The sequence below is a fragment of the Nelumbo lutea genome, chromosome 6, assembly GCF_056320005.1.
Source record: "Nelumbo lutea isolate HS-2025 chromosome 6, American lotus-T2T, whole genome shotgun sequence".
Classification (NCBI taxonomy): Eukaryota; Viridiplantae; Streptophyta; class Magnoliopsida; order Proteales; family Nelumbonaceae; genus Nelumbo; species Nelumbo lutea.
Window position 1 is genome coordinate 1,873,390 of NC_142689.1, and position 11,578 is coordinate 1,884,967.

Below are 11,578 nucleotides of genomic sequence, written 5' to 3' on the forward strand. Positions count from 1 at the left end.
AAAAAGATCTCCCTCATGTTAACACTTTTCATTAATCTCAAATTAACCTTGACGTCTCATCCTTTGTTCAAGACTGAAAATACTTGTTTACAATTTACAAATTACTTTAAAAGTCATGAAAGATGAGCCATGGAGCCGGTCAAACTTCGAAAAGCAGCCATTGCCATTTTTGTGGAGGATATAACTCAACTTTTATGGCTGAGTTAGGGTGAAAAGCTTTCCAAATTTAGGAAGTATTGAAAATATGAACAAGTTTTCACTTGGAATACCAAACCCCACTTGTTGAGATGAATCACATGGCTTCATCCTCATTTGCTAAATTTATAAATAATGCGGTGGTTAGAGTGCTCTCCTTTTGTTGCTTTAATATCCCTCTTTTTCATTGGGCCTAGACATACATCTCGAGGGATCTGAATGGGGAATTCTAGGCATGATAGTGAAATAATCTTTGTGAAACTTCTAACTAAACCACATGGAGTAAGGTCCAGTACTGTTCTTGTATCTAGAGCTCACAACTACGACTATGGACTAGAGTTTCACAATAACCGAAAGACAGCTTGCAATTACCAATTAGTGTTTACGTTGCATGTTAAAGAACAAACTACTTGATTTTCCTTTAATCCTTTGGTAGTGTGTTTGTGTTAATTGAATTATAGGGGAAAAATTAACAAGAGGTCCTGATATTTATCTGTGTAGTACAACATTCATACATCATAGCATCCTAACCATCCATCATTAGTAAAATAGACAGATCGAATAGTTATATACATAAGAAACTTTTCTAGAGTGATGTGATGTTAGTGATGGATTGGCGGTGAAGAAGGTAAAAAGTTGTATTAGAGGCTAACGAGTGAAACTATTAATATAGTAGAGTTAATGAATCAGGCTTAACGAGAACCATAGCAGTAGACCAGTGAGAGTATGGCCGTATGGGGAATGAGATAGATATCGTAGAAAAGTCAACCCGACCCCTTGACACACGTGTTGAGCCAAAAAAACAGAGGTACAAATCATCCCAATGTTGTCGTGACACGTGGCTGCACCCCCACCCCGATATATTACCCACTTGCACTAAAGAACTACCAAAACCCTCCACTTTCACGTGGCTGGATGGTGTCCAATGGAGCACTCATGACGAGAAATTGGGGAGGGGTGCCGGGCTGGAGGCATAATTTTTGTGTCAAGCTTAGCTTAGTTAAATTCATAATTAATTATCACCTATTGGGATCTGCACTGACCACTGAATAGATAATTGAGAGCCGAGATGAAGATTAAGGCGTGGACTTCGGAGTCCGGAACATGGGGCCATCACTCTTGCCTGTATACTGCTATTTCATATCTGAGTTGGGCGGTAATGCTATTCTCATGTGTGTACTATTAGTCTACTACTGTGTATGCATGTAATGAGATCACATCTACTGCCGCGACCACGGTTACAATACTTTCTTGCGACACCCAAGGAAACATTGACACGTTAGCAGTTAAGCAAAAGCAGATCACTTTGGTTTGGAGTTCGGTGTCTTGAATTTAAATAAAAAAGGGGTATCCTGCTGTGCTGTGTCCGTGTTTCATACTTTGATTAGCAGATGTGAATTCGGCCTTAGTGGTGGTCCTGGTGAAATCTGGAATTCGGAGTCTCAACTCCCAAGCATTCAGGATTCGTTGCTAATACCTAATAGCACGCACCTGATTCTCTGATGACTCCTTTGGTGAGTTAGTCCTGCCCCGTGAACTGCCCCCCAATCTGAAAGGGGGAATTGCGGCATAGATTAAATTAATCATTTGTTCAAACGTCCCTCCTGCTCCTGCCCATCCACTTCAATTGCGCATAACCTCACTAATCAGAAATCAGAAGGGCAACCAAGGAAGAGGGTGATGTAAATCTATCTGTGGAGCCCATCTTAGATTATCATATGTAAAGTTCTATGGTTCAAGATCCAGCACTAAATGGATCCGACAATTACCACATATCTTGATGCTTTAACCAGCAACCAACCTAACCCGATCATCAGTTGTGTTTAACTAATTCACTTAAAACCACCTATTGTGCATTCCCACATCATGTTTGACATTTTCCTCGGCTTCTTTCTCATATAACGCAGCCTCAATGAAATTCTTTTTCCAAATGGATACGATAAATCCACGGTCACACCATCTGTTACATGCTAACTCGACTCTAGGTCAAGTTGATATATTGAGGCTCGGGCGGGTGGATCCTGTTTTCCCGATTCCCGACTCCTGATTGTAGCTTTTATCTTATTATATTTAAAAGTTAAAACAACAAAAAATAAATAAAAAGTTTTTTAAAATTAGTAACTTTTAATTATAAATTATATATATAATAATTTTTTGACAGACTCTGATTTTAATTAAATTGGACGAATTTAAATCCACATACAATTTGATTATTGATCAAATACAAATTCTAATATCCAAATCCAGGATAATCAAAGAATATCAAACTTTTGGAATCCTTGAAAGTTCCAGTGACCATGCCACTAGGGATATGCCCGATTTATGAAAAATGGATATGCCGAGATGGGTCCCATTTTGTATTGTTTATGTTGGATCAATTATTAATTTATTAGGCCCTAAAGGTAATTAGGGGTAGTAGGAGGGAAGATTGAGCACAGTGCATGGCAATGAATTGTGGAGAAACTGACCCCTTCCCCAAGATGAATGATCGGTATGTTTGAATGGTGGTCCGGTCGGTAAGGGACAACCCCACGCGAACTTGGGTTGCATGGCTGAGCTTGCCCATAACTCCTTGTACGGCTGTACCTGCAGCACTGTCCAAAAAACATAAAAAAAAAAAAAAGAAGGAAGGTGCTTAACGCCCTCGCTACTTTCTTCTCGTTGTTTTCCCGTTTGGGTTTCTAGTTTGTAATTTGCTGGACAAAGCTTGAGTTTTAGAAATTAACCAACTTGTCCATTGATTGAAATCTAAGTATTCATCTCTTAACCTACAGAGTGACGACTCATTCAGTGCCAAGGTTAAAAGTATCGATACAAGTTTTCAGGGTCACTGACAGGCTAACTACAGAGAGTTTTAACATTTTAAAAGGTTTAAACATTATATGTAAATGTTGTGAGATGGGGTCTTATTTAACTGAAACTAGAAGTAGAAGCCTACCGACACCCAAATTACAAATCCAATGCAAAATTTAAAACATTATTTATTAAAATTAAATTAAAATGCATAATATTTAAATATAATTGGTCAGCTTGAGTTTTAGCTCCGCATATAAAAACCATATAGAATAAAAAAATGAGTTAAATTTCTTAACTATTTATAAGCTCCTTTAGTTTATAAATGTTGACATGTCTCAGCCGGGTGTGAAAGGAAATTGATCTAGGGGAGTCAAGTGACTCAAACATGAGAGAGTAAACGGAGTCAAATTGCTTGAACAAAGGAGTTGCGCACAGTGACTCTCCCACCCCATTCTTTCCGAATGGAGTCCACTTGGAAGTTGGCAAGCTATGGGTTCGAGCATGCATGACTCTGACTCCCCGGAGTCATGTGTTTAACTCCATAACTCCTCTTAAAGAGGAGGGTGGCTAATGTGTAATTTACCCAAATATATATTAAGATATGACAATGATGAAACTATATGGTGGGGTAACGGGCATAGTAGTTGGAAAAAGGAAAAAAAAAAAGAAGGAAAAAAAGACGGAGAGAAAGAGAAGAGAAAGGTCGCATTGGGAAGTTGAACCAATAGCAGCTTCTCATTTGGCTCAGGAGTCCAAGTTCCAACTTCGAACCTCTATTTAACACACCAAATTTCTCATTGGCTCAGAGTATCTCTGCTTGCACACCTGATTCCTCTAGGACCACCACCTCCTGCACCATTGGTTGCTCCCATCACCACCACCTCCATAGGCGTTTTTAATAGAGCTCCGATATCTGTCAATCTACGCAAAACGGATAAAAATAATGAAGGTAAATAAACCAAATGCTTTGTTATTGTTTTATGTCCTTCAAAGAAGGCTTTTTTGCTGTCATTTTCATTTTTATGTAGGTGAAGAAGGATAGTTAGTATCTTCAGTGAGTTGACAGGGGCTTTTGAATTGCTTACAGATATTCAATTGGGTGCAAAATAAGCTTCAGGGGAGGAAAGAGGGGAGCAAGAAACAAAGTGGAGTCTCAGCTAACCGTAAGTGTTCTTTGCTCTGTAGATGCCTGATGGATCAATTCATTTTTCCTTCACAGTTGAAGTATATATCACATTAAAGAACACTACTTCCATATTTGGCTTCGTTTTTAATGTTGTGGTGTGAGAATATAATGTTTTATTTGTTTCTGAAAGCCTTTACAGTTACCTCAATTCTTTCTGTTTCCCCACTTCCCCTCCCCCCCCCCCCCCAAATATATATATATATATATATATATATATCCTTTTTCTTGTGTTTAGCATTTGTAGAACTGTAATCTAAACCTAGTTATATTGTGGTATTCGTTGATGATTTGATGTTTTTAGTTTGTTATTAAATGTTAATAATTATCAAAAGGAATCGAACTGTTCCTCCATTGGTTAAACAATGGGCTAGTCTTCCACCTCATTCTTTTTTATACCTGTGTTTTTTTTTTCAACTCTTATGGGTAATCCACCTGATTCATTCAAATCCTCCAATAGCGGAAAGCCTGAGCCTATTTATGCATGGTCCTGTTTTCTTCTCTGTTGTCCGTAATTCCTTTCTTATTAGGGTGTTGTTGTGACTGGGAGGGACCCTTCAGTCATTTTCTGGCCATCAAGACCCATATTTGACAAGTGGGCCCCCTCTCGTGGCCATCCAGACCTTCTGATCAGATCAGCCACTAGCTTTTAGTCTTGATGGTTGCCAAAAAAAAAAAAAAAACTGCAACAGTGGCTGCATAGACTTCTCTCTGAGTGGGTGACTGAGGACTTGGGTGGTTGTATTTCTGAGGCAGGTCTATCGTGTTTTCCGGTTGTTCGGGTAGTCGTCGTTTTTGTTCAAACGTTGACATTTTGCAAAATCTGGGTCGTTCAACAGATCGATGAAATCCAGATCGCGAGGGGTTTCTTTTGATAAGTCAAAGTCCGTTCCTAAATCCTACTCTTCCTTTTCCATGAAAAGGGAGAAAGTATACCTGAGCCTTGAGATTAGTTTGGGAAATTTTTGGGCCGACTTTTCCCAAGGCTTCTTTTTCACGTATTATACGGCGTGTGCTATACGTGGATTAGTCCGTCCATGGGCCATAAGCCCAAAAACTGAAAAGCAAACACATCTACCTATCCCTATCCCTATCCATTTGGTACTTGGGCCTTTTCCCTCGATTGCCCACCTTGGTTTTTTTCTGTTTTTCATACAAATACAACGCATCTCTTGGCCCCATAGGCATAGGGTGTGAGTGGAGCCTTCTTGGACTTTGATATTTTTGAAGGAGTGGCTATAGGATTGTCCACGATGGGTATATGAGAGAGATACCACAGGGGTCCTCAAAAGAAGATATACAGAGCCAATGTCTCTAATACCGTGAATCAAATAATCTAACCTAACCTAGAATTTAGGTGACTTTTTAGGATTCTAATGCATGATTAGGTAATATAGAATTTTCCTCGGAACTCCAACTTCTCCATGAACAGAAATTTGTTTATTGTTTAGGATTCTCTTGGGCTAAAGATGCATTTGTAGTGGGTCATCATGTAGGGCTCATATTTTTGCTGAGAAATGCTTTCTTTTTATACCAGTCTCACTGTCTGTAGTGAACCAATTACCCTTATCATGGAAGATCGTCGTCAAACCAACAATTATACATCTAATTCATGGTTTGCCATTTTATTTTATTAAAATCTAAAACGGCTGCCCTCTACCTAGTAAAGGTTAAAGGAAGAAGATTTCTAGTGGTGTTTCATTGTTTTGTTTTCCATCAATTGTATAGATCAAAATTTTCAAGAACCTTACAAGCCCAAAGAAGAATTCAGTGACTGGCCTCATGGGTTGCTGGCAATTGGTACATTCGGAAATAATGATCTAAAACAAGAGCCAGAGATGTGTGACCCTCCAGAGAATCCATCTTCATCGCAAGACTTGCTAGGTTTTACACCTGAAGAAGTTGGAAAGTTAGAGAAAGAATTAACCAAGCTACTGTCACATAACCCAGTTCCTACTGGAGCTGAATCAACAGAAGGAGAAGCCACCCATCTCCCGTTAGACAAATTCCTAAACTGCCCATCAAGTTTGGAGGTCGATCGGACGATTTGTCAAAGGTTTTGCCATGATTTGGATGACAAAGATGATGATCATCCGGGATGCAGTAGCAGTGTTGTGAGTAAAGGCAAAGACGTAGGTTTGGAAGGTAACACTGCAATCCGAAGAAGATCGATATCATTTCTTCTTAAGAAGATCTTTGTTTGTAGAAGTGGTTTTACACCAATTCCCAGTTTAAGAGATCAGCTTCCAGAATCGAAGATGGAGAAGGTACATATATACATTAACATACATGCATGCATACATTCCTGCAAATTAAATTTTTATTGTGCATATGTAATATGAATTCTATTCTTGGACAATTGACAAAGCCCATATGATCATAGTGTGCAACAATTAATAGCACCTCCAATATACAAATATGGGATTCGTCAATTATCCAAGCCCAACAGTTCAGCTTGGAGTATGAACATTATCTGCCTCAAAAAATCAATCTGGGCATGTACATATATGTATGTGAAATTTGGATATATTTTCATGCTAGACAAAGCTTGCTTGCATGTCTTCTATTGTATATGGGCGACATCCATGTTTAAATTAAGCTTTAGGACTTGGTCTGCACTCTGCAGCTTCTAAAGGATATGCTTCACAAAAGGATATACCCACGAAGTTCAAGTACATCATCAACCAAAAAATACCTAGAAAACGGACAAATGCTCAAAACAGGGAATGAAGATGAAGTGCGGGAAAAAGCAGATGATGGATGTAAATGGGTCAAGACAGATTCCGAGTGTAAGTTCTTTTTTATGAGATGTTGATCTTCATGTATGCTTATATTCACATATATGAGAGTGACAGAAAAAGAGGAGGAAGAAATAGGTCATTATAATTGATGCAAAATACATGTTGTGAATGCAGATATTGTCCTGGAGATGTAAAATTGCCTCCGTTTTTGTCTAGTTAGGAAAGCAAAGTTATACATGGTAAGAGGAATAACATCTTTTTATTTTGTTTCCCCTTATATTTACACCCTGTATGACTGTGTCTGAAATAGTTTACTAGATAATTTGAAACAAAACCACGTTAATTCCTTGTTAAATAACCTTGCAGATTCCATACTTACGGTAACTGATTCAAAAGGCTATCCGTGGATTGAAAATCACACGCATCGCGAATAAAGATGAATGGTGAATACATGTGCAATATGTGGTCGATATGTTTAGACATGTTTGACGGTTGATATATTTCTCAAATTTTTCTGGTCCTAGTAATAGCTTTCAACAACAACAACAACCAGGAAAAAAAAAATCCTAGCAATAGTTGGTTGGTTACCATACTATTTTCGCCGAATCTTCATGGTGGCTCAACGAATACTGAATTGAACATATATATTTTTCCTTTTCCTTTTTTTCCCTCTATTTTAACTTAACAGTTATCTATGTCCATATCTGAAATCCGTTTTGCAGTTTGGGTCCACTAAGGAGGGCGTATATTGAATTGCCCTCAATTCCAGCAGGGAAACTGGAATAAATTTTGGGTGCATTTATTTCATTCAAACTTTTAGGATCTTTCCAAAATTTGGAATTTCATCCACTTATTTGGTTGAAATTCAGATATAATTATCAAAATTAAAAATAAATTGAAACAAAGCATGTTATAAATAATAAAATTTGTTAGGGAGGTGGCCAAATTTTCTGAAGTTTTTGAACAAGAAAAGACCTGAAATAGCCAAGATCATTCCCTAGTGCTAATCTTACGTTCATGAAACAAAATTTACAACAATCGTACTGCCGTTATGTACCTCTTCTGTGTAATTCCTCCATTAACAATTTAACACCTCTCAAAAACTATTTCCTCTCTGTGCAATTTCGTAATAAGGAAAAAATTTAGATTAGTACCTTTTATTTTGGGCCTAGTGTCATTTTGGTTCTCAAACTTTCAAACATGACAATTCAGTATCCAAATTTTTAAAACATTTCAATTCAGTACATGTCATTTAGAGCTGTTCACGGGCTGGGTTTCGGGCCCAATTTTATACTGCCTTGGGCTCGGGCTTCTGGTCGGACCCATTAGAATTTTGACAAAAGTCAAGCCCAAGCCCGGCCCATTAATAGGTCTATTGCAATTAATGTCATTAAGTGATATTTGAAAAGACACAGATGCCCTTTAGGTGTTATGATGTTATCTAATTCTTTTTATCAACCATCCAAAAGTTGACAAAAAATAAATGGTCCCAAATCTTTTATCAACCATTCAGATGGGACTCTAACTTTATTGAATAGAAGAGATAATGATTTAGGACTGTTCAATTTTTGTTAATATTTGAATGGTTGATAAAGAGAATTAGATGATATTCAAAGGGTAATAATATGTACTAGATTGGCATATTTTGAAAATTTGGATATTAAAATATCGCATTTTAAAGTTTGGGGACCAAAATGACAATAAACTTAAAATACAAGGTACTAATTGAAAATTTTCCATCTTTCTTCCTCACTTACCAAACCCTTCTCTTTTTAAAATATCGCATTTTAAAGCTTGGGGACCACAATAATGAATCTGATGCAAACCCTTGTCTTTTTCCATCTTTCTTCCTAACTTACCAAACCCATTTATCTATACAACCTCCCTCTCTCCCTCTTCATTTTTCGAGGTTTTCTCGTATCATTCATCTTGTCTGATCAAGTAGCAAATTAGTTGTTAAAACAGTCTTTTCGGACTGAGATTTACCTCTAACCATGATCGTACGTACTGAGTTACGATGGATAAAAAATTATTAACTTTCTTCTGCAACGAGACCCTTTAGTAATCCTCCAAAGCCAACTGTTCAATTGATATGTAAGTTGGTTCATTCAAGTAGAGGTGGCGATCAAAATTATTCGTACCACCTATCTTTAGGATCCATTTGATTGACAAAGAAATAAGTGTTTGGAATCGGAATATCGCATTTTGTTACCAATCATTATGTTAATCGGAATGGGAATCTCGTTCCCATTCTAGGTGGAATGGGATTCACCCATATGGGGAATGGCCATTTCTGAACCCCCTCTCTCATGGGCAGTGGTAGAAGTAGAATCCAATGTGGTCAATTGCCCCTATTAAGATTTGAAAAAATGTTTTATATAATTATAAAAATTATGAAGAAATTTAATTTTTCTTTACAATTGCCCCCACTCAACTATTGGCTTTCGAAATGGGATTTTTTTTAAAGATGAATAGGTAAAAAAATAAGGAAAAAGTATACAAGAATGGCATTTACGTCTCTATTTCATATTGATCAAGTTTTGAGCAAGGTTCAAAGTATCGGAAACGTAAGATGTATCGAAAATATAATTTTAAGAGACGTATTGGGATATGCTTTGGATACGTATAGATATAGACAAAAAATCAAGATACACATAAATATGCTAAAAAACTTAAATAAATCCTAAAAAATATATTAATAACGATAGTTACAAGTTTTAGATGATTATAAATAAGTTATTTAAAAGTAAAAAACTGTAATTTAATGGTCTATATAAAATTTGAGATATCGAGACATGCTTAGTAACTATTGACAAATGATGGAATAACTAAAACGTGAAAAAACAAAAAAAAAAACTAAAATGTATATTGATATACATTAGTTTTAAAATAATCAACATAATTTATCTTAATATTTATTAATACATAAATTTTAATAATTAATTCTAACATTTATTGATAAGCATACACTGAGAAAAAGAGAAAAATTATTTTAAAATAAAAATACATAAACAAATAACAAGCAAATGGGCGTGGCTTAGTGGTGAACCTCTAGTTCTTAAAGCTTAATGTTTACGGTTCGAATTTTGCTATTGCTAATTTGTAGTTTTGTACTAACAAAATGAATTTAATGAGAAAGAGGGTTATTAATTCTCGAAATTAATGAGAAGAGAATTCCAATTAAGCGCTATTAATGAGAGAGAATGAGACTTGTATGTATCTGTTATCGGCCGATACAGTTTACCGTTTTTGGAAAGCCAGTAATCAAAACCGAATCGAAGTCGATTGATTAACTGATTAACCAATTTGGTTCATTGAAATAGTTTTATGTGATAACTAAATAAAGATTTTGAGGGAATGGCACAATGGGAAGAAAGGTTGGAACCAAAAGAGAGAGGGAGAAAAAAAAATTATGAAGGGGAGATCAAGAGGTAATTACTAGTAAACTTTTTGTTTTGGGAAATTGTTTAAAACTCTCATGAGTTTTCAGCGTTTCTCTTAAACTCACCACTAGGGGTGTCAATCGACCAGTTTCGGTTTGGATCCAATCCAATCAAAACCTTATCAAATTGGATTTGGAGGGTCCATTATAATTATTGGATTGGGCCAATCCAAGATAAATTGGTCCATATTCTTATTAGTTTCAATTAGATTTAAACCAAATTTCCAATAATCTGATCATGACACCAAACCCTTATCCAATTTGAAATCAGTCAAAAATGAAAAACAATATAAAATCACTTTTATGAAAAGTATTTTTATGAAAGCACTTTTGTAAAAATACTTTTACAAAAGTACTTTTATAAAAGCACTTTTACATAAGTAGTTTTATAAAAGCACTTTTACAAAAGTACTTTTATGAAAGTACTTTTTATAAAAACACTTCTACAAAAGTACTTTTATAAGTCTATGGAAGTACTTCTCGAAAGTACTTTTATAAAAGCACTTCTACAAAAGTACTTTTACAAAAGTACTTTTACAAAAGAACTCTACAAAAGTATTACAAAACTACTTTTACAAAAGCACTTTTTCGAAGTACTTTTATAAAAACACTTACGAAAGTACTATTATATAAGTACTTTTATGAAAGCACTTTTACAAAAGTACTTTTATAAAAGTCTATAGAAGTACTTTTCGAAAAGTGTTTTTACAAAAGTGCTTTTTGTAAAAGTACTTTTTGTTCAATGAAGTGCTTTTATAAAAGCACTTTTATGAAAATATTTTTATCAAAGTACTTTTACGAAAGTGCATTCTCAATGCTAAAAGTGCTTTTATATAATTTTTGATATTTCATTCGGTTTGGACTGGATCCAATCCAATAATGGATTGGATTGCATTTGGTTTGTATTAGATTTGGACTGGATTGGGTCCAATCCATTTATAATTGGACTCACATTGGATTGGATTGGGTTGGACCAAATCGGTTCAATTGACACCTCACCACAACTTTTTCAAAATGTCTAAAACTCACCATGTCACTAACTTGACGTTAAACAGACTAACGGGTGCTAATATATTACCATTTTAACCTTCATAAAAAAATATAAAATATATACAAAAAAAATTAACGGGTGTTAATATATTACCATTTTAATATTTTGACATGAAAAAATGAAAAAAGTCCAAAAAAGTATTTTCAAACATAAAATACATAAAAACATAG

General features: G+C 35.6%; 1 protein-coding gene across 1 annotated transcript; it reads left to right on the forward strand.

Moving 5' to 3' along the window:
• Positions 1-2,911: 2,911 nt before the first annotated feature.
• Positions 2,912-7,625, forward strand: LOC148846766 (protein NEGATIVE GRAVITROPIC RESPONSE OF ROOTS-like). Its single transcript, XM_088952518.1, has 6 exons — positions 2,912-3,940; positions 4,079-4,154; positions 5,903-6,441; positions 6,801-6,963; positions 7,090-7,154; positions 7,282-7,625. The coding sequence occupies exons 1-5, from the start codon at positions 3,935-3,937 to the stop codon at positions 7,107-7,109; spliced, it is 804 nt and encodes a 267-aa protein (XP_088808644.1). The 5' UTR covers positions 2,912-3,934; the 3' UTR covers positions 7,110-7,154; positions 7,282-7,625.
• Positions 7,626-11,578: the final 3,953 nt, after the last annotated feature.

What these genes read in the sequence shown, in the direction of transcription:
- LOC148846766 (XM_088952518.1), top strand. An exon ending in AAGTGGAGTCTCAGCTAACC is followed by an intron (nt 4,155 to 5,902) that starts GTAAGTGTTCTT and finishes TCAATTGTATAG; the next exon opens with ATCAAAATTTTCAAGAACCT. An exon ending in CAGAATCGAAGATGGAGAAG is followed by an intron (nt 6,442 to 6,800) that starts GTACATATATAC and finishes TGCACTCTGCAG; the next exon opens with CTTCTAAAGGATATGCTTCA.